This window comes from Labeo rohita, unplaced genomic scaffold, assembly GCF_022985175.1.
Source record: "Labeo rohita strain BAU-BD-2019 unplaced genomic scaffold, IGBB_LRoh.1.0 scaffold_1233, whole genome shotgun sequence".
NCBI classification, from domain to species: Eukaryota; Metazoa; Chordata; class Actinopteri; order Cypriniformes; family Cyprinidae; genus Labeo; species Labeo rohita.
Window position 1 is genome coordinate 1 of NW_026127377.1, and position 24,108 is coordinate 24,108.

General features: G+C 38.8%; 1 protein-coding gene across 1 annotated transcript; it reads left to right on the top strand.

Moving 5' to 3' along the window:
• The first annotated feature begins 10,153 nt into the window (after positions 1-10,153).
• Positions 10,154-11,262, top strand: LOC127157891 (granzyme K-like). Its single transcript, XM_051101078.1, has 4 exons — positions 10,154-10,164; positions 10,395-10,533; positions 10,627-10,881; positions 10,982-11,262. The coding sequence occupies exons 1-4, from the start codon at positions 10,154-10,156 to the stop codon at positions 11,150-11,152; spliced, it is 576 nt and encodes a 191-aa protein (XP_050957035.1). The 3' UTR covers positions 11,153-11,262.
• The last annotated feature ends 12,846 nt before the right edge of the window (positions 11,263-24,108 follow it).

Below are 24,108 nucleotides of genomic sequence, written 5' to 3' on the forward strand. Positions count from 1 at the left end.
TCCATTCTATAGCCTACATTTGTTAACATTAAGCCCTGTCTTCCATTCATGTAACTTGAAAAAGTTACAGGCACATATCTCTTATTCCGTGTCTTGTCCTAGATTCAATTAGGTGTAATAGTTCTTTTCAGAACCATAACTATTGGCACATATGACATGGATGGTAACATGTTGTACAAGCTACATGATGACACAGAAAACCATGTAGCATAAGAGTGGAAGTCTTGAAGTCCATGGCGCCTGAATAGCTGTGAAGTCTGTTTTCTATAGTCCATTTCCCACGTAGATTCACTCAGATGACTCTTTGTCCTCATGAAGCTTGTTCATGGATTTCTGAGGTGATTCTTTACACCAGGGTGCCGCTTATGAAGATGACATGGCATGTACACATACCTGCAATACAAGAAAACAAAGGAACAGCAGACCAGCAGTATTCATGCGTAGACATTTTTAGACTTCTATTGATCGCATAGTGGTTTTAATTCTAGTAATCGTATAGTGGTTTTGTTGACCTAGTCTTAAGTCATTTGACACCTATGGACCAGTGAGGTGGGGATAAACTACTGATAGGGGAAGCCTATGAGGAAATCTTTACCACAGGGTTGGCCCCCGAGCCCTGTTGCACTTCGGTTCTTCCCTGGGCTCCTCACTGGTCTGTGTGTGTCCTAGTCTGTCCCTGTAGTTGGTTTGCACACTTTATTGCGCAACATCTTCATCCTTCAATGAAACATCAGTCATAGCAAACATCATAACTCATAGAGGATGGATGAGTGACTGGAGTCCCTGCTGAAAAAAAACAGCTAAAACCAGCTTAAGCTGGTTGGCTGGTTTTAGCTGGTTTAAGCTGGAAGTAGCTGGTTTTAGCTGGTCTCCCAGCCTGGCCAAGCTGGTCTCCCAGCCAGGCTGGTTTTAGCTGGAAGTAGCTGGTCTCCCAGCCTGGTTAGGCTGGTTTTAGCTGGTTTAAGCTGGAAGTAGCTGGTTTTAGCTGGTTTAAGCTGGAAGTAGCTGGTTTTAGCTGGTCTTCCAGTCTGGCCAGGCTGGTTTTAGCTGGTTTAAGCTGGAAGTAGCCGGAAGTAGCTGGTTTTAGCTGGAAGTAGCTGGTTTTAGTTGGTCTCCCAGCCTGACCAAGCTGGTGTCCATTTGACCTAATTACAAATTAATCAGTTTGTTTCACTTACTGACAAGGTTCAATTCAAGGTAAGTTTAGTATCATAGTCAGGTAGGCTAGATGATACATCTTAAGTTATTCTAGTTGTTAATGATAATATATCTGAAAAGAGTCTAAAATAAATTGTAGTATAAAGTATAGCATAAAATCAAGCTAGCACTCAAAAAATCAGCATAGAACTCAAATCAGATTAAATTATTGTCTGAAGAAATACATTCACCATAGTTGTATGACCAAATATAGTCTGCTGTTTTATTTTTAACCAGTATTTCGGTATTAGATAGACTTTTATACAAAATATAAATGAAACAAACACATAATAAAACACATAATCTTTATATAATAAATAACAAATCACCAGCAATTAAAAAACACTAGGAGAAAAAAAAAACAATATCTTTAACAAGAAATGCTTAAAGCATAATCTGATCACGTGGTGGTTTGACGCAAAAGTACAGCATATTGCTGTAAATTTTAAAACTACAGAGGCGGGATTTTCTTCAAACGTCGACATTCGGGAGCGGCAAAAAGTACCATTCACAACTGCGGTAAGTGATTTATTTCGACTTTTAATATTTCATGCTTGGTAACTGCAGTAGTGTATAAAGGTGTCTACATTCACGGTAACTCAGGCCTCTCAAGTTTTGAAGACAGGCAAGAGTGACATCTCAATCCCCCCCCCCCCCCCCCCCCACCCCCCCCACCAAAAATTTAATTTATTATTACATTTTTGTGTGTGTGTGTGAGAGAGAGAGAGAGAGAGAGAGAGAGAGATTATGACTGGTGTTGTTTGTTGTAAGTGTTTGTTGCCTTTTTGGACTCCTTTATCATTTGTGGTGTTGGCTCCCATTTGAAACAGTTCGGCTCAAGCCCAGCCATTTTCAGGGTCATGATTGAGGACAATGTCCCGTCCAGAGACAAGCTGTTTCGTGTTGAGGTTTTGTTCAAACCAACCATCGAAAATTAATATGTCAGTCATCGTGTGATAACGAAAATATGACTAGGCCTACACTACTTGTTCTGAGCAGATGTTGTCAGTGAACAGGCTGTAAAACTGTTGGCTAAGTAACAGACACTCATAAAAAACTGATGTTAATTATCTGGGAAACATTCTCTAACAGCTGTCAAGTGGTCATAATATTGTTTGTGTCAAACAAGTTGTGAATTTGCTGTAACAGGAGATCACTACTTACTTTGTGCTCAAAGTGATGCTCGGGGCTCCAGTTAGGGCTGGGAATCGATTCCAAAAAGAATCGATTCTTCGATTCCGACGCTTTGGGAATCGAGAGTCGATTCCAAAGGTCGGAATCGATTCCATCAGGGGGAATCGACTCACCATGCAGAGCCGTTTTCAGTTCAAAAAGCGTATATATGGGCGCCTTTCAAACGAGCGTTATAATTCTGTGCAACGCATACGGTTGAAGTAAACATCATTCAGCTTAACTGTACACTTCTTGTTTAATTTATGCAATAAACGCATGTCCACTGCTCAGCTGTGGGCTATGACTAATTTCATGGGTGATGCAGATAAAAAAAAAAAATACAGAAATGTATCATAATTTTTAAAAACAAAGCTTCATATTATGATAAGGTTACTTTCTAAGACCTTTATCCTACAGTCATGGTGAAATTAGGTTCCTCCAACCTAAAAAAAAAAAAAAAACAAGAATCGAAAAAGAATAGAAAACAACAGTAAGGAATCGATTCTTGGAATCGAATCCCGTCGATTCCAGAACCAGGAATCGGAATCGGACTCGATTCCAAAATTTTCGGAATCGAACAGCCCTAGCTCCAGTGGTTTCCTCTGTGGATGAACGAGGAAGATGGTGAACAATTTCAGGATGCTTTTTTTCATTGGTTGTTGCGTTAAATCTTACCCAGATACAATAGTGCTATTTTCTGATTGGCTATTGTGTAGCCTATTTCTTTTTTTTGATTGGGTGATAAGTGGCAGGCTCGACTAAGAACTCCAGGGGAGACGCGCTTGAATCCTGCCGGTTCCATAGCGAGAGCGGCGCGGCCAGAGAAATGTTGGGCGCTGCGGTATATTAAATATATTATAAATAGTTTTTTCTGCGTGAGAAATACAATGTGTGGCGGGAGTGCGTGACAATAGACCGAAATGAGTGACTGTCATGCTCAATGCGTGACACTTGAGAGCCCTGGTAACTGCAGATTAACGAATCCTCCGTCCGCTGGGCGCGAGGGAGACTGGGTTTAAGGAGTGCGGTCGCGGGAGGATTTCACACATTCCCCGGCCTCATAGCGGCTATAAGCGGAAAATCTCTTTGTTTGTACGGTAATAATTACACGCTTCATTGACAACAGTTGTGATTCACGGGAATGTCGTGTTGTTCAGCAAACTTTCTCGTGATTATTTTATGATGTAAATCAAATTTGCACAAGCAGTCATCTGTTAACAGGGGCGCCGAAATGAAACGCGTGACCTTACTTAAGTCTCATAACTCGCGGTCATCCTGTTCACGGAGGATGTAAACTGTAAACTCTGAACGGTGCTGTTAAAGCGGTTAACGTAAGCAGTGAGATGTGCGAGAACCTTTGATAACTTGCTAATTCGCTTATTGTTTGATTGTAATGCTTTTTGCTAACTTTGGTTTAAAGAATTTTAAGGTTTAAAGAGTTAATTCAGCCCATCTTCCTGTCTGGCCTTTTCGCAGCATATATTCACTCCGGAGTAACCTTACCAGGAGGAGACAGACGGTGATTTGGAGTTCATTCAAAGGTAATGGTTGCATTCTAAGAATTTGAATACCTGCATTTTACATATACTTTTGTTAGAAGATGTAAAACAAGGCAAATGGTACAGAAGAAACCGGTTAAACTGAACCCAAGTTGCCACTCTTCTTTGCAAAGTGAAGGATTTTCAGCAGAATTTCTGAAATGTAAGACATACACACATACCAAGATCTCCTTTTTCCTTTTATTATATTCTTTATTATCTACATTGCCGTTCAATAGTTTGGGATTAGTACAATTTTTTAATGTTTTTTATTAAATAAGTCTCTTCTGTTAATCAAACCTGCATTTAATTGATCAAAAATACAGAAAATTAATTGAAAAATTAAAAAAAAAAGTAATTTAATTAAAATAAGCAATTTAAAATATTGTTTTTTTGTCTATTTTAATATACTTTAAAATGTAATTTATTCCTGAATTTTCAGCATCATTACTCTTTAGTCTTTACTCATCATTAGTCTTTTCATTACTCCAGTGTCACATGATCCTTTATAAATCATTGTAATATGCTGATTTATTATCAATTTTAGAATAGAAACAGTTGTGCTGCTTAATATACATTATATATATATATATATATATATATATATATATATTTTTTTTTTTTTTTTTCCCTGTTTTTTTTTTTTTGAACCTATGACACATTTTCAGGATACTTTCATGGATAAAAAAAGTTTTTGTTGTTGTTGTTTTTTACTTTTATCCAACAAGTATGTGTTAAACTGAAATTGATAGTAAAGGCTTCTATTGTTAGATAAGATTTCTATTTTCTGTTTTCTATTTGTTGAGAGGTAAACTAATTTTTCTATTCATTGATGCATGCACTATATGTAACCATTTGGCCTGGCCATGACGAAAATTTTCTGGTCAACTAGTACTCATTTATTTTTAAGAGATTAGTTGACTAATTGCATATTAATAAACTATATAATCTATAATAATGAACCTTTAATTGCCTGTAGCCCATCAACGCTCAAGCGCACACAAAGCTTGCCACAGAACACTGGCAGAAGTAATGATTATGAATGTGTCAGGTAAAGAAAACAGCAAAGAAGACTGCCTTAACATTATAATAATTCATTAATATGTGTTTTCTGCAGTGATAAAGTCGATAACACTTGTCATCTCTACAGTGGATGTGCACGTTTGATTGAATGGAGTACACAATCTGAAAATATTTGTTTTCCATTTTAACTGGCTTATTTAGACATTTTTCATGTCTGTGAAGCAAGCATGGAGTTTCTGGGGGGTTTTTTGACACCAAGGGGGCCAGAATTACATCATGGACTTCACCACTTCCTGTGGATTTTTTTTTCTAGCATCTAATGAAATTTTGATAGACTAATGGTTAATTGATGATCAGAACTCAGGAGGCAGCCCTTGTAACCATAGTCAATTTAGCTAAAAACAGCCAAAAATTGTTCATGCTAAGATATTCCTATTCATAGTCATCCATGTATACTCATTTATCAATAAAATAGCTACATTAATTTAAACACCTACAGAAATATCCAAATGGAAGTATGTGTGTATATATATATATATATATATATATATATATATATATACATACATATATATATACACACACACACTTCCATTTGGACATATCAATTTTATCTTTATTTTAGCAATAAAAGGAACAACTATCAGGGGCATGTTTCTAAATTATTGTAGGCTATATCTGGAAAAAAATGGAAAATGTGCAACAAAGACATGACACTATAGTTTGTTTTTTTAAGTAGTTTTACTTGTTGGAAATTAATAATCTAAATTACTTCTTTTTTAAGTCTGTTTCAGTGACTGGCGGAAACAAGAGGAGCCTGAAAGAAGAGAGAGAGAGAAGAGGGAGAAACAAGTGGGGCATTACATATCCTAAAAAAATACAAGATATAATAAAAAAGAAAAGAAAAATGAAAATTCATAATATGTTTAGAATTCTGTTATTGTTCATCTTCACCATTAGTTGTTAATATAGTTTTAGAATTGTAATCATTCCAATTATTTTGTAAATATTTTGTAAATATTTGTCGTTAAAGGGGCTGTAAGATCAAATAAATTGTTTTAATGGTTCCTTGTGGTCCTGCAGATTATTAAAAGTAAACATATTACTTATTTGTCGCATTATTTGTCAGGAAAATTGGGGTAGACACTATAATCAATCAATCATCAAACAAACATTTTGACCAGCTAAGACCAGCCTGACCGGCTTAAACCAGCTAAGACCAGCCTGGCTGACCAGCTAAGACCAGCCTGACCAGTTTAAACCAGCTAAGACCAGCCTGACCAGCTAAAACCAGCTAAGACCAGCCTGACCAGCTTAAACCGGCTAAGACCAGCCTGACCAGCTAAAACCAGCCTGGCTGACCAGCTAAAACCAGCTAAGACCAGCTTAAACCAGCAAAGACAAGCCTGACCAGCTAAAACCAGCTAAGACCAGCCTGACCAGCTAAGACCAGCCTGGCTGACCAGCTAAGACCAGCCAGGCTGACCAGCTAAAACCAGCTTGACCAGCTAAAAAAAAGTGGTCAAAACCCCTCTAAAACCAGCTATGACCAGCCTGGGAGACCAGCTTAAGCTGGTTCAAGCTGTTTTTTTCAGCAGGGGTGTGTTGTAATATAGCTTTGAAGGCTATGAGTGTACTTAACTGGCGTTCTCTCAATGGAAGGGAGTGACAGTCACCTTCCTGTCGTTTATTTTCAAAGAATATTTCATGTTGTACAGTACTGGGGAAATTAAGCATTTACAGTCCTAACAGTTAACAGCTGCGCAAGCTGCTCCAACAGTTAGGCGAAGTGGGGAGGGGCTGCTTCAGAGTGGTAAGTAGACTAAGTAAGAGCTGAGTAAAGCTGTTCACTTTTCTTATATACTTTTTGTTTTTCCTACACTCTTTCATCCAGTGTCCAGGTTTACCATAGTAATGACAACTGCCTTCCCTCTTAGGACATTTACGTTTTTGTTGGTTCTTTTGTGTTGACCTGAAAGGATGCTGCTGCAATTTTCACTCTGGCTTTAACATCAGAGTCTCTTTCCCATTAAGCTAAGCAGTCTAGGTTACTTCTGAGAGTTCTGTTAGACCAAGCTAGATCTAGGAATGGCAATGCTTTTCTGTACTCGGCTACAAGGCCATCTGACCAGATGCGGACTAGGGGTCCCTTGTCATCTAGCACACTTTCAGGATCATCAACTATTCCACTGTAAGTTACAGCTGTCTGACAAAACCTTTCAGTGTATTCACTCACAGTTTCTTCTTTCCTTTGCACACAGTTAGTGATTCTGGACCAGTCTAGTTTGGGTCCCATGATATTCTTTAGAGTTTTCAAAACACCCTCTCTCAAATCGCCCTTACTGGCATGTTGTAGTTTAGAAGTAACAGCAGACTCAAAACGGTTGAATTCAGATTTAGTTAGAATTTGTGACATCAGCTGTGTGACTTCTGATAACGACATGTCGTAGAGGTACATTTTACTGATCAGTGCTCCTCTAAATTCTGAAAAATTTGTGCATGCTGAGGGTAAGCTCTGGGATAGTTTCTCTATATCTTTAGGTCCTAGCGCTTTGGTAACAGTGTGTACTTGGACAACAGAAGAGTTTGGAGGAACACTTTCAATTCCCTGAGATCTTCTCCTAGCACCACATACCTTCACTGAATCTACAGGCACATCAGTTACTGATTGAATGGCTACATCTGTTTCAAAGAAAGCTTGTAAGTCAGGATAATTGTTATCAGGTTGACTAACTTCCATATCAGTTTTTTTCTGAAGCTTTGTTGCAGTTCAATTTTTTAGTCAAAGCAGATATTCTAGCCCGGAGCTCTTTGTTTTGTTCCTCTAGGTCTGAGTTATGCTGAGACTGTTGTGTAGCTAGCGCTAAACCAAATTCTCTGTGGCAGCAGATAATGCCTTTCACATTGTTCTTATGAATACATGCTCCAAGTACTTTTTTACACTCATCTACAGACCAAGTCTTGTCTGGATGGATCTCATATTAGTTAATTCTTGTCTAACTTTTTCAGTTACTATTAGGTTCATTTGCACTCCTAAGAGTGATTTGAATTCGCTCTCTGACCACAAAGGAGTTGCGAGACCACCTTTTTCAGTTGTGGGGATCAGCCTAGCATTCTTTCTAACCATTTTGTGAGTTTCTTTGTTACCACACAATCACAACACTAAAACTTCTCTGATCAACAGAGGGTACGCTTGTTAACACAGATCAACTGTTGTTAACCTTCCCTGAATTCACAGAGAACAACACAAACTACTAGCACTTTTACGCTAATCTTCTCTGCCTAAACAGAGGGTAACTGATATTAGCACGTAATGCTAATCTTCCCTGCCCTGTCTGAACAGAGGATAAACAATTTTAGCATGTAAGGCTAAACTTCCCTGCCTGAAAACAAAGAATAACTTTCATCTCTAAAAAACAATTTTTACAGGATAACTTAGTTAAAGGGGTCATCGGATGCCTATTTTCCACAAGTTAATATGATTCTTTAGGGTCTTAATGAAAAGTCTATAATATACTTTGTTTAGAAATTCTCAATGGTTGTGTAAAACAACACCCTTTTTACCTTGCCAAAATCAACTCTACAAAAATCATGGCATTCTGGTCGAGGCTGCATTAAATGCAAATGAGCTCTGCTCGCCCCGCCCCTCTCTTCTCTCTATGGATAGACGCGTCTGTTTACATTAGCCGCGTTTAGCCGCTAAACTTGCAAACTAGCACTTTATTAGGAAAGGCGATCGCAAAGATTCATAAAAAAACGCTTATACTCACTTATGCTGTAAGTGGAGCTGGGTCACGAATGATTCGTGCGAACATAGACGGATATATGTAGATCAGGAGGTGCATTCCCTTCACAAACAAACGTAATCCACTGCATCTTCAGGGCTCAGATGTCAGGAGTAAATGACAACCACTACAATCATTATTACATCCAGCAACACAACACCTCAATCGCTCAATCTGAGATATTCTTGTCTAACTTAGATCCCTGCTTCGGCATCGAAACAAAGAGGATGGACTCTGACAGCTGATCTGAGGTAAAACGATCATGTCAATCAAGTATTGTGGGAGCGGCCTCTGTTGGTGTGACGCCACAACGACAGGCATTTGAGAATGGCTTGATTTGAAAAAGAGAATATTATTTTTACAGATGAAATAAAAACAACTGCATGGATTTTTATTATTATAGGATAGATTTGTACATGCACTGCCAACACACATTTATGTTCAAACAACATGAAAAAGTGAACTTAGCATCCGATGACCCCTTTAACCAAACTCTACAGCTGTCTGGTAACTCTTCTCTGACGGCGCAGAGGATAACAAATTTGGACTAGTTTTTAACGGTTCTTTTGGATAGAGTAACACTCACCAACCCTTGGTACAGAAAGATTCAGTCGGCAACAAAGTCAGATCTTTGTTGAGCTTGAAGTCTCAATCTGGATTCAGTTGAGGAGCTCCATCCGGGTCACGGCACCAAAACTGTTGGAAACTCAGAAGCAAAGACCAGGAGACTCTTGGGTCATCAAAAGTCTAACTAAGGCAGTGATACATTGTAGTTTATATACATTTAGGGGGCAGTCCCCTGAAATGGAGACAAAGCACCTGGTTGACAACCCCAAACAAAGCATGCAAATGAAGTATTCAGGTATAGCCAAGTGCCCCATTTACACCAGTCCTAATCCAATCATCATAACTGCTCAAAGAGGCACCAAGAGCCATTACAAACAAAAGGTGAACATCTCAGTAATCTGGTTCATTTGACGTACAATAAGAGAACAGGAACTGGCAGGGACCTCTTGCTACAAAGTTTGCTTGAGAGAATCATTTGTCTGATAACATCTTTACCTTAAATGTTACATACAATGTACTTTACCTTAGTTTTTATTGTGATGCTATGTCAGAACATAGGCTCAGCATATTTTCAACAGATTCTTAAATTTGTAATCCTACAGTAGCTCACACAATACGGCGTTGCATTTGAGTGATGATAAGCTCCGGTACGAACCCTGTGAAACTACAGTTTAACAAAACAGCTCAAATCAAAACGAAGTCAAAATACCACGGTGTTGCAGAAATGTATATAGAGGCTTGACTTGTTGGGGCACATTCCCCCAGTTTTTTTTATTGAGTTTCAAATGTGCCAAAAATAAGTCAACTGCTTTGTACTATACATTTGGGTTGGCTGATGGGATCCAGGTGTGGGTAATTAGAACTCCTGTGATGGAGAGCGGGTGGGCGGTGCTACTGGTGATGTGGCAGGTGGAGGTGGCTGTGGTGAATGCCTGACACAATGACTGTAAACAAAGACAAATATATAGTACAAAGCACAAAACAGTTGACTTTTTATTTGGCATATTTGGAACTTCATAGTTTTTTATGCTAAGCCCTCAGTTTCTTATCTAAAGTTGTTCACTATAAAGTATCTGCACCTAAGCACACTTAAGTCAGTTTTCTTTTTCAGAAAACCCATTGGATCTGTCACAGTTCTCATAGGATCTCTGTCTCTGAGTAAAGGCACTCAGCGTGTTGGCATCCTCAGTTACGAGTATCCTAAAACATTCAACGTAAAGACTAAAGAAGACGACATCATGCTCATTAAGGTAAGGATGAATTAAATGTAGATTTTGTTTAGACGTGATGAGTGTATGATTTTTTGGACAGTATGCATTTAAGAATCATCTTTTCTTTTGCAGTTAAGTAAAAAAGTGAAATCAAAACCTAAAAAAATCCCTAAAAAGGGACAAGACATTCCACCTGGAACAAAATGTGTTGTAACAGGTTGGGGAACTACTAATTCTAACGACATAAAACCTTCTGATAAACTACAAATGTTAGAGTTGACAGTGGTGGACAGGGACCTGTGCAACTGCTACTACAAAAGTGATCCTGTGATCACCAAAGACATGATGTGTGCAGGAAGCAAGCAAGAAAATAAAGGCATCTGTTGGGTATGTCATATTGTGGTCTTTCATTTATGACTGGTTGAAGACTCTTTGAAATCATCCATTTACCTGTCTAAAGGAAGAAGGTCTTGTGTTCTTTTTTCAGGGGGATTCCGGTGGACCTCTGGAATGTAAGAAAAACATAGTTGGAGTAGTATCAGGGACAAAAGAATGTGGTAATCCCAAAAAACCAACTGTGTTCACTTTTCTCTCCCCAAAACACATCCACTGGATCAATACCATACTGAAAAAGCAATTCAACAGCACAACCTTTTAAGAAGCTAAACATTTCAAGCATGCATACTGTTAGTTTAGATTGCTGTAACAAAAAAAAATATGCTTTTGGAATTAACATTAAATATATATTCACAAAGCAAAATTTTTTTAACAAGAACAATTGTGTAAATGTATCTGATATTGCATTAATACAAATTCAATAAAGTAAACTTTTTCACTATGCTTTATTATTGATGGACACACTCTTGTTATGGTTAAACAAAGTTCGGAAGTTGACCTACACTGGCTGGTGAAACTTATGAAATTAAATCAAATTCCTTTTTATGGTTTGTTTGCCAACCGAAACAAAGTTTCATCATCAATTTGATAGATGAAATTTTTTCAAAACTTAACTAGCTAATGACTGAGTTGCTTAATTAGTCATGTTTTCCATTACATTGAATTATATATAATACTTTTATAATATTCTTTGTATGCAAACACAATCAGACACTTCCTCAAAATAATTCAAAGTGTCAAAAACAAGCAGAGACCTCCTGGTGAGGACATTAAACAAACCCCACACAGAGTTGAGGACAGAATAGCCCACTTGAAAGTGCATCCCAAAATGTGTACAACAAAGATTAAAGTTTTTTTTACTTCTAAAAACGAAATTGACATCTAAAGTCAAGCTTCAAAGTGTAGTTAATAAAGAACAAACAGTGTTTTTGGTGGAAAACATGATGAAAATGGGATTCAATGAATACTATATAGCTAATTCTTGCACTATTAAAAACTGTAATAAATCAAATGAGACATTTCATGTGAAATACACTTTTAGATGTACAGTTTTTGAAGTGAAAAAGATCAAGTCTTCTTGAAATGAAAGTGAAAAACCATAAATTGACATTACCAGCCCTGATAGCACACGTACATCTCGGAGACGTCTATTTGATGTCTGTATTTACATCTGCAAGACGTAGTTTCCTTATCTGCAATACGTCTATTGGACGTTCTATCAGATGTCAAATAGACGTCTATTAGATGTCTTCAAGATGTTTATGATTTAGAATGTGTGTAAAACTAACATCTTGCAGATGTACGTGTGCTATCTGGGCAGCATTACAAGCGACAGTGCACATTTGACGGTTTTACATTTAAATAATTGGGTTTCTTTTCCGTTATGTACATTCAAGTTTTATATGTTAAATTAATGTGTACTGCATTATTTATCACCATTTTAGTGTGTTACCATGATGGGTTTTTTGTATTTGTGTAAATGTGTATTCTTTCTATCCACCTTTTTCTTCAACACGGAAGACTTCCGGTTTATTAGCCGCTAAAGCGAAAGAATGTGAATAAAAACAACACTGTAATGGTATGTAAATGGTAAAACTGTTTGCACTACAAACCAGTGTGTTCATAATTAAGATAATACATTAAAAAGGCTGGTTGGCTGGTTTTAGCTGGTCTCCCAGCCTGGCCAAGCTGGTCAAGCTGGTCTCCCAGCCTGGCTGGTTTTAGCTGGAAGCAGCTGGTTTTAGCTGGTCTCCCAGCCTGGCCAGGCTGGTTTTAGCAGGTTTAAGCTGGAAGTAGCTGGCTTTAGCAGGTCTCCCAGCCTGGCCAGGCTGGTTTTAGCTGGTTTAAGCTGGAAGTAGCTGACTTCAGCTGGTCTCCCAGCCTGGCCAGGCTGGTTTAAGCTGGAAATAGCTGGCTTTAGCAGCTGATTATGAATGTGTCAGGTAAAGAAAACAGCAAAGAAGACTGCCTTAACATTATAATAATTCATTAATGTGTTTTCTGTATTTTCAGCTTCAGTGATAAAGTCGATAACACTTGTCATCTCTACAGTGGATGTGCATGTTTGATTGAATGGATTACACAATCTGAAAATATTTGTTTTCCATTTTAACTGGCTTATTTAAAAGTAGACATTTCGCTTTCTGTAGATACATTTTTCATGTCTGTGAAGCAAGCATGGAGTTTCTGTTTTTTTTGACACCCTCAAGTTCATAGAGACCTAGGGCCAGAATTACATCATGGACTTCATCACTTCCTGTGGATTTTTTTTTCTAGCATCTAATGAAATTTTGACAGACTAATGGTTAATTGATGATCAGAACTCAGGAGGCAGCCCTTGTAACCATAGTCAGTTTAGCTAAAAACAGCTAAAAATTGTTCATGCTAAGATATTCCTATTCATATTCATCCATATATTTTCATTTATCAATAAAATAGCTACATTAATTAAACACCTACAGAAATATGGAAGTGTGTATATATATATATATCTTTATTTTAGCAATAAAAGGAACAGCTATCAGGGGCATGTTTCTAAATTATTGCAGGCTATGTCTGGAAAAAAAGGAAAATGTGCAACAAAGACCTGACACTATAGTTTCTTTTTTTAAGTAGTTTTACTTGTTGAAAATTTACACATTAATAATCTAAATTATTTCTTTTTTAAGTCTGTTTCAGTGACTGACGGAAACAAAAGGAGCCTGAAAGAAGAGAGAGAGAAGAGGGAGAAACAAGTGGGGCATTACATATCCCAAAAAAAAAACAAGATATAATAAAAAAGAAAAGAAAAAAATGAAAATGCATAATATGTTTATAATTTTTTTATTGTTCATCTTCACCATTTTTTTGGTAATATAGTTTTAGAATTGTAATCATTCCAATTACTTTGTAAATATTTTGTAAATATTTGTTATTAAAGGGGCTGTAAGATCAAATAAAAATTGTTTTAATGGTTCCCTGTGGTCCTGCAGATTATTAAAAGTAAACATTACTTATTTGTCGCATTATTTATCAGGAAAATTGGGGCAGACACTATGTAATCAATCAATCATCAAACAAACATTTTGACCAGCTAAGACCAGCCTGACCACCTTAAACCAGCTAAGACCAGCCTGACCAGCTTAAACCAGCTAAGACCAGCCTGACCAGCTAAGACCAGCCTGACCAGCTAAAACCAGCTAAGACCAGCCTGACCAGCTTAAACCAGCTAAGACCAGCCTGGCTGACCAGCTAAAACCAGCTAAGACCAGCCAGGCTGACCAGCTAAAACCAGCTTGACCAGCTAAAAAAAGTGGTCAAAACCCCTCTAAAACCAGCTTGATAAACCAGCTATGACCAGCCTGGGAGACCAGCTTAAACCAGCTTGACCAGCTTAAGCTGGTTTAAGATGTTTTTTCAGCAGGGTAGCCATCACAGTTTAAAAGATCTCATGTAAATGTATATAATATTCAAAATGCAAACAAAATTCATTCAGTTGCTTGTTTCTCTGTATTACACTGTTTCTGTGTGCTGCCGTGACATGAAGTCGATGTCAGTAATGGAGGTAGCTTCTGTCCTTCTCCAGACTCCTGCTGAGATTCAGATGGATGATCTCATACTGTGTGTAACAGGTATGGAAAGTAAAATGTTTATTTTTCATGTATGTTTCATTATTTTCATGTCTTCATTTTAATCAAGGCTGTGATTGATTTTGATGTCTTGTCGATGCATTTGAAGCATGTGTTTAATGCGTTGCACTTTCCTTTAATGGGTGAAAACACTGTTTAAAGACCATTTTATGTTTTATCAGGTATGCTGTCTTGTCGCTCATTTTTAAATTGATTTTATTGTTTTAAAGTTTTATTCCTTGCCCTCTTCCCTTTCCACAAATGGGAGAGAAAAGAAGGGTGAAAACACACTGTTTAAAGATAATTTTGTTTTATCACATTAAAGAAGCGTGGAACCATCAGTTGATGTCCGTCTAGTTACTACATTGGGAGAAAAAAAAACACAGACAACACCGGTTACATGTGGACGTTTGGAGCTCAAAACCATCTTGTTGTTAAATGTAGCAAATTAGCTCAAAGGGGGAATATTAATAATTAATCATAACTCATTATAATTAATTATAATATTTGGATAAGTTAATAGAATTAGCTTGATAAAGCAGAATTTACATTACAATCAATTGACCAGTTCGTCTAGCGAACGCTCACCATTGATTATTTATTAATGCAAAGACGTTAATTTCCAGGGTAAGGGAAATACCTTTTTTAAGGTACAGTATTATTCTGTAGTAAATTTCACTTTCGCCCACCCAGGGACACCAATTAATGTAGTGAATTTTGCTTTTGCCAACCTAGGGAGGTGAAGGAGGGTAGTGATGGGTACTCATGTCACAGCTGACATTATGATTCTTGGATCACTTGTCAATTAATGTGTGGTTATGAGTACATCACATAAGAAAGATTGGTGGGATCTCTAACTTGTAGAACCTCTTCTGTATTATCAACACAAGGAAGACACAAGTTGTAATAAAATAAATTTTATTAACAAAAGATAGACAAGAGTAATCAACAACTACTAAATGAATACCATGAATGAAAAAGGAATAAAGTGCATAAGATGCATAAAAAGCAAGTGATTATGTTGGGAGCTGCTATGTCAGAGCTACGTTATCTGGACAGATAAACTGTTGCTACTCTGAAACAAATAAGGTGAAGAACCTTATTATGCATAAAACAAATACGTGTAAGATTTGTTATCAACTGCAATCAGCTATATAATATCTAATGTAACTTAGAAAATCATATACTGATAATATACAACAATGCCAAGGTCTCTGGAAGAGGTTTGGAAGTGATATTTACGTTTGCTGTCGTTGAGTGAGCAGTCCGGTGGCGGCAACGGGAAAGGAGCAGGAATCCGTTTCGACAGCCTTGAACATGAAGCGCTGTAGGATGCTGGTCTCCTGGAGCACCAAAGGGTCCTAAGATCTGGAACACGCAGATGTGGCCCTGGAGTAGGTGCTGAAGGTCCTTAGCCTGGAACACGCAAGCAAAAGTACCTGAAGTGAAGGTTTGCTTGCCGGAGCTTAACCTTGTTGCAAATGTCTGTGTGTCTTCTGCCTCTCAGGGCTAGAGACTCAGAACTCAGTCCGCTTTGTCTCTCTAGGATGGAGACTCAGGATGCTACATCAGTTGTAGAGTCAAGACTCAGAACGTAGATTACCTCTTTCCTCGCAGGCTGGAGGCTCAGAATGTAGTCATATCTGTTGCTGCCTCAAAAGCTGGAGACTCGGGCTTGGTATCTGTTATTGTTTCACCTTTGCAGGCCAGAGACTCAGAATGAGGTTGATCTGTTAGTCTTTTCCTTCCCAGGATTTAGACTTAGAACTGGTGTATCTGCTGTTGTGTCACTGGATGGGAGACTCAGAACGGGTGTTTCTGTTGCTGCCTTCCCTGTAACAGGCCGGAGACTTAGAATGTTGTTGATCTGTTTATGTCTCTTCCCTTACAGCACTGAGACTCAGAACTTTGGTGCTCTGTTTGTGTCTTCCCCCTTGTGGGACTCAGACTCAGAACTTTGTGTATCTGTGTATCCCCTGGACGTGCAGGAGACTCAGAACAAGGAGTGTCTTTTGGAAGGGTACATGTATCCCTTTCTGATGAGGAGGAGATTGCGATTTGGCGCTTCTCCATTTCCGTGCTGTGATTGGCTGGTTCCATCAGAGTGGGGGGACACGTGGTGGACCACCCTTCTATCCTCCTGTGGAATTTATTTGCATAGTCCAAACACAAAGTTAGAAAAGTGTCACTAAAGTTTTACCGGTGCATTTCTCACTTTCCAAACCATAACCAGAATGCATTTGGCAATGTTATGAACACAGTAAGTCCAAACACGATGGGAAAAGATTGAATTGTCATGCATGCATTCATTTGTCCTTTAACAGCTAAGTTTGTGTAAGATGTTGCACTACACATAGCGCTTTGGTCACTTTGGGGGCCTTTGAAATACATACGACAGCTTATCACATTCACCGGGAGAACACGTCATCCACTTCTTTGAAGCTCACATTCGAAGAATGGCGAAGAAGCTAGAGGACACAGTGTCTCATTCCTTTCTCAGGGAACCATGGTTACATATGTAACCTGAGGTTTTCCCTTCCAAGGGAACTTCAAACTGTTGCTTTGGGGAATGGTATGCCCACGCTGCCATGCTGAGGGGAGTGCATGCCATGCTAAGGTGGGCACTAAGTACCAACTCAACCAAGTCAAGGAGGCTTTGACGGCTATCAGTGATATCATCCCCTTTGGCCAAAGGCTTGAGCTATGCACCAAAGAACTTACCTGTAAGGAAGCCTGAGCCCAGGGCAAGCTCAAGGCTTGGAATCAGAATAAAAGGATTCCTTTAAGGAGATACTGCCTGAGTATCAGGGCTGACATAAACCAATATCTTGGCCTGTCACCCAGAGGGCTAATTTGTGCTCTAGAACAAGCTACCCAAAAAGGACACTCAGGGAACTTAGTAGCAAACAGTCTTTTTGACTTGGCTACGGAATGAGTCTCTTGAAGCCTCTGAGGAAGGTGTGGATGGTTTCATTTGATGGTTGAAATTGCAATCTCTTGAAACTCTGAGGTTATTCTTGACTCTGTTGTGGTTGAGAAAGTCCTCTCTCCTGAGTAAGCACATGGCTTGGCGTTAAATGGGGCCTGCTGGCCCTATGTGCCGCAATCCAGAGCTGAAGATGCAGAGACTGCCAGGAGCAAAGAGAAAGAAACGTCTGATCAAGGACAATTCCATGATGATTCATTTTAGGGTTGAGTGAAGATGAACTCCAGTGGCATTAGTCTGACTCTTTGTGGTTGAGAGCTGTTGTGAATTTTTTCTTAGAGACCAGGAGACGTTTTTGGATATCTTGAAGCAGAAGTTTCTCTTTATTCAGTTACTCGCTGCTTGGCACTGCAGTCTTCAAAAAGTCATCTTACTAAGGCAGTGATACATTGTAGTTTATATACATTTAGAGGGCAGTGCTTAGATCTGGAGACAAAGCACCTGGGTGACAACCCCAAACAAAGCATGCAAATGAAGTATTCAGGTATAGCAGCCTGCACCATTTACACCAGTCCTAATCCAATCATCATAACTACTCAAAGACTGGGCGAAGGTACCAAAAGCCATTACAAACAAAAGGTGAACATCTGAGTAATCTGGCTCATTTGACTTACAATAAGAGAACAGGAACTGGCAGGAACCTCTTGCTACAAACTTTGCTTGAGAGAATCATTTGTCTGATGTCATCATATTTACCTTAAATGCTAAATACAATGTACTGCACCTTAGGTTTTCACGTGATGCTATGTCAGAACATAGGATCAGCATATTTTAAACAGTTTCTTAAATTTGTAATCCTTCAGAGCCATCTCCCCAGGCTGGAGAGGTCATACACGGCTCTGTACACTGGTGCCCCCTGGGCACGTCCGCACCAGCTCAGGCTCTCCATGAGTCCCTCCACAAGGGATCAGAAGATTTAGCAGAAGATAGCGGGCAGAACTGCCCTTTAAAGTCTGCGAAGATTCATTCCTCTCAGGATGGGCTTGACCAATGAGAAAGGGTGAACTTCCAAGCGGGAGGTTGGAAATACTGGGGGGAAGGGGGTTATGACCCTTTGTCTGAGAGCATGGTTTGAAAGGCCTTGGCAGTCTAAACTCTGTTTAAATTACAAACACACATGACATTCTATGAGGAGGTGTTGTACACCGAAGTGTGCATCATTAAATGAGCATTTCACAAGTTCGCCTGCCCATCCAGTCCTAATGGGCAGTGGTAAACAAACTTGGCTTGCTGTCCTTAATGGAGGCTCGAACCTGAGGCTCAGCTTGAGCTCCGAGTTCAACCCCCCATTGCAATATTACCTAAAGGGAGAATAACAGAAATAGAGGAGGAGAAAAGGAGGTGGAGGGATGCCGGAAGAAATGACACTGGGACGGTGCAATGAGAGCTGCTTATATAGGCTCATAATGATTGACAGGACCGGATGATTAGGCTCCTTGCGAACCTACATTTGGAACTTCATTAATTTGATAGGAGACACAATATAGGTGGAGTTACACTGACTAGTTCTTCGCTCATAAAGCATGCAAGTTACTGATGGAAGGAATGAGGAGCAGGCCACGAGTCCAGTTTGATGAGATAAGACACCCACCACTGACATTATACACAATCACGCTCAACAACATTCCTGCTGTTGGTGAAAAATATAAAAAGCATTTGGAAAGAAGTTATTGTGTGATGACCACATGATAAACAGCAGGTTACCTAAGATGTGATATCTGATGCAGCATGAGCAGAGAGTGTCAAGCCTCAGAGTAAACCATTCGCTATCCACACTGAGGACGAATGAAACTTTGAACTGATCCATGGTGCTACAACTACCAAATCACTACTGGAATAGTTGTACCTACATTGTTCACTACATCAGAACCAATTCCAAAGAGTCAAGATGATGCAAAAACTGGCCAACACTCAACCATTTATCACTTAAAACACTACTTTGCTTTTTGTCAGTGTTTACCTTGCAAGTTACAATGAAAGTGCTGATTTTCTCTGTCATATCAATATTCATTTACTTGTCATTATTTCTCTGTTAGTGGAACTTCTTGTAAACTATGCTGCATTAGGTTATTTAGAGAATTTCATTTTTGCCTCTGATTGATCAGAGATGTATCAGAAGGGAGAAGGAGACATCAAATACAGCATTTTACATTAGATTATCCCATGTAATAATATACATAGAGGCAATAACATGGTAAAAATGTGATATTTATGTTCGCTGTGGTTGAGTGAGCAGACCGGTGGCAGTGACTTCTTCCACTGGACACACAAGGAGCAGGAATCTGTTTGAACAGCCTTGAACATGAAGCACTGTAGGATGCTGATCTCCTGGAGTACCAAGGGTCCTAACATCTGGAACACGCAGATGTGGCCCTGGAGTAGGTGCTGAAGGTCCTTAGCTTGTAACACGCAAGCAAAAGTACCTAAAGTGAAGGTTTGCTCGTCGGAGCTTAACGTTGTTGCAAATGTCTGTGTGTCTTCTGCCTCTCTGGGCTAAAGACTCAGAACTTGGTCAATCAGTTTTGTCTCTCTAGGATGGAGACTCATTATCTCTTTCCTCACAGGCTGGAGGCTCAGAACGTGGTCGTATCTGTTGCTGCCTCAAAAGACTTGGACTTGGTGTCTTTTGGAAGCGTACCTTTATCCCTTTCCGATGAGGAGGAGTTTGCAATTTGGTGCTTCTCCATTTCCGTGCTGTGATTGGCTGGTTCCACCAGAGTGGGGGGACAGGTGGTGGCCCACCCTTCTATCCTCCTGTGGAATTTATTTGCATAGTCCAAACACAAAGTTAGAAAAGTGTCACTGAAGTTTTACCAGTGCATTTCTCACTTTCCAAACCATAACCAGAATGCATTTGGCAATGTTATGAACACATTAAGTCCAAACATGATGGGAAAAGATTAAACTGTCATGCATGCATTCATTTGTCCATTAACAGCTGAGTTTGTGTAAGATGTTGCATTACACGTTGCTGTCACAAGGAATACTTATTTCTCTGAATAAGTATAAGATGTGTGTGTTGTAGTGTGCATCAGTTTTAAGGTTTGAAAACCTAGTTATGAATGGATTTGGATGGATCTCTATGATCTCTCTTAGTTTCAGCCACTGCTGCTGCATTTGGAGGTCCTTTATAGTTGGTCACAGGCCAAACCCTTAGGTAACAGTCTCAAGGTGGGTGAAGGGCACAAACTGCATTTTGACCAATAGGAAGTTCTGTCCTTCCCGGGCTTTGTACCAAAGGTCTTCTTGTTGCCCTCTAAGAGATGTCTAGCTGTTGTCCTGGCATCTTTATCTGATGGCGTTGGACAGTTTGCTTATATTAGTTCACCAAGATCTAATCAAAATGTAGCAAACCTCTGTCCAGTATTGTGGTCAGGGAGGGCCCCTGCCATAAACTGGGCCCGAGAATGTGCTGTCCACTACAATATATATATATATATATATGTATATATACATATATACATATGTACAGTGGGGATCGGAAGTTTGGGCACCCCAGGTAAAAATTTGTATTAATGTGCATAAAGAAGCCAAGGAAAGATGGAAAAATCTCCAAAAGGCATCAAATTACAGATTAGACATTCTTATAATATGTCAAAAAAAGTTAGATTTTATTTCTATCATTTACACTTTCAAAGTAACAGAAAACAAAAAATGGCGTCTGCAAAAGTTTGGGCACCCTGCAGAGTTAATATCTTGTACTACCCCCTTTGGCAAGTATCACAGCTTGTAAACGCTTTTTGTAGCCAGCCAAGAGTCTTTCAATTCTTGTTTGAGGTATCTTTGCCCATTCTTCCTTACAAAAGTCTTCCAGTTCTTTGAGATTTCTGGGCTGTCTGTCACGCACTGCTCTTTTAAGGTCTATCCACAGATTTTCAATTATGTTGAGGTCAGGAGATTGTGAAGGCCATGGCAGAACCTTCAGTTTACACCTCTTGATGTAATCCACCGTGGATTTTGAGGTGTGTTTAGGATCATTATCCATTTGTAGAAGCCATCCTCTCTTTAACTTCAGCTTTTTCACAGATGGCATCAAGTTACCCTCCAAAATTTTCTGAAATTTTATTGAATCCATTTTTCCTTCTACTCGTGAAATGTTCCCTGTGCCACTGGCTGCAATACAACCCCAAAGCATGATTGATCCACCCCCATGCTTAACAGTTGGACAGAGGTTCTTTTCATTAAATTCTGTGCCCTTTCTTCTCCAAACGTACCTTTGCTCATTCCGGCCAAAAAGTTCTATTTTAACCTCATCGGTCCACAGAACTTGTTTCCAAAATGCATCAGGCTTGTCTATATGTTCATTTGCAAAGTTCAAACGCTGATTTTTGTGGTGAGGACGTAGAAGAGGTTTTCTTCTGATGACTCTTCCATGAAGACCATATTTGTACAAGTATCTGTTTATAGTGGAATAGTGTACCACAACTCCAGTGCCAGATCTTTCTGGAGGGATCGTGCAGTCAAACGTGGGTTTTGACTTGCTTTTCTCACAATCCTGCGAGCTGTTCTGTCTGATATTTTTCTTGGTCTTCCAGATCTTGCTTTAACTTCCACTGTTCCTGATGACTGCCATTTCTTAATTACATTCCGAACAGAGGATATTGGCATCTGAAAATGCTTTGCTATCTTCTTATAGCCTTCTCCTGCTTTGTGAACTATTTTCAGTTTCAGTTTTCTAGACAACTGCTTAGAAGAACCCATGGTGCTGATTGTTGGGGCAAGGTCAGATGAGTCTGGGCATTTAAAACCTATGAGATTGACATCACCTGGTCTTTCCAGACGATGATTGAGAACAATCCATGAGACTGTCAGGTCTCAGCTTTCCAAAGGGGTGCATGCTATAAACTCTGCAGGGTGCCCAAACTTTTGCAGACGCCCTTTTTTTGTTTTCTGTTATTTTGAAAGTGTAAATGATGGAAACAAAATCTAACTTTTTTTGACATATTATAAGAATGTCTAATCTGTAATTTGATGCCTTTTGGAGATTTTTCCATCTTTCCTTGGCTTCTTTATGCACATTAATACAAATTTTTACCTGGGGTGCCCAAACTTTCGATCCCCACTGTATATATACATATATATATATATATATATGTACACACAGTATATATAGTATATTTTATTACTATATTAATATGTAGTATATATTATTACTTATATAAAGCCACATTGAACTTTCAACCCCCCAACTCTTGTTTTTCATGGTGTCTATTCAGCAGGTGCCTGGCCGTTCCTATCGCAGTCTGATTCACGCTGTGGACGACACACACACGCACATTCAAGTTCACCTAACGCACACACATACCTGCAGTCACCCAGCATGCTTAATGCTGGTTAAGGCTGGTTTACGTACTTTATTGTGCATGTGCGTGAAGTTGAATGGACTACGATTTATTTATTTTTATTTTTAAAATTAAAAAAAAAGTTAAAGTTTGGAACTCTAGTTTGGTTTTTAGTTTGGAACTAATTCCAAATGAATTCCAAACGTAAATTGAATATTGTAATTTTTTTTTGTGAATTTTTCCTAAATAACTTTTTTTTTTTTTTAACTGGAAAGAGCTAAACCTATTTTTGTGAGTGTATTATTTAACTCCAATGTTCTTGTGTTATTATGTGACAGGCACATTGTGTATAGGTGGCTTTGTTTGTGCTCTAGCTTGAGTTTACCTGGGAACTAAAAAACTAAAAAAACTAAAGTATGTAAATATTTTGACTTGACAAATTTTGGCCTTGTCTGGCACCCGAAATTAAAGGTATATATGTCTAAATGACTCACAATCTAATTTGGTTTAATTTGGGGGCTGCCACCATTACATACTGTTGAGCTTTGGTAATTAATTTAAATGTTCTCAGTATATGTTATACAATAATCTTATGTTTTGAAACAACAATTACGTTGATTGAAAACATGTATAATTGTAATGAAAGCATTAAAAGAATGTGTGATCAGCTTGCATTTTTGTATTAAGAGTACTTAAAATGTACAACTTACTTGTGAAAATAGTATCAAAGTGAATAAAAACTGTAAAAGCAAACACATTCACTTTGACCTAAGACAAGATGTGACCATACATTTCTACATATACACACACACCATTATAAATCCTATGGCTTTGACACAACACACACATACAAAAACCACACAGATTAGTGGATTTCCATTTTTATTAAAGTTATTTAAAGTTATTTGTATGGATAAGGAGTTACAAGCTTAGGCCCCCACCAGTATGTGATGATTTTTAAAGGCTAAATATGCAGCTACTATCAAGCAGATTTCAGCAATATTTTTCTAAAATACATTATTAACCTGTTACAAGACTTGGTAACACTAAAGCCTAGTTCACACTACAGGATTTTAAGCCCGATTTGCAAGTTAACGAGCTCGCCGACAGGTCGGGCTGTGATTGGGGGAAAATCAGTGGGTGATCGGCGCTCGTCACTCTTTATGTGTGAAGTACTCAAAGCGAACGCGTCACAGACGACAAACAAATATCTAGCATGCTGAAAATCTGGACCAGTTGGCCGACTTAACGTCACGAGGTGTCAGGTGTCGTGTGATGAGCTACAGCCAATGAGAGAGAAAGGCATGGGTCGAGGTCACCGGATGATAAACAACAGCAGCAA

Coding starts and splice junctions, on each gene's coding strand:
- LOC127157891 (XM_051101078.1), top strand. Junction 10,534..10,626: donor ACGACATCATGCTCATTAAG/GTAAGGATGAAT, acceptor TTTCTTTTGCAG/TTAAGTAAAAAAGTGAAATC. Junction 10,882..10,981: donor AAAATAAAGGCATCTGTTGG/GTATGTCATATT, acceptor TTCTTTTTTCAG/GGGGATTCCGGTGGACCTCT.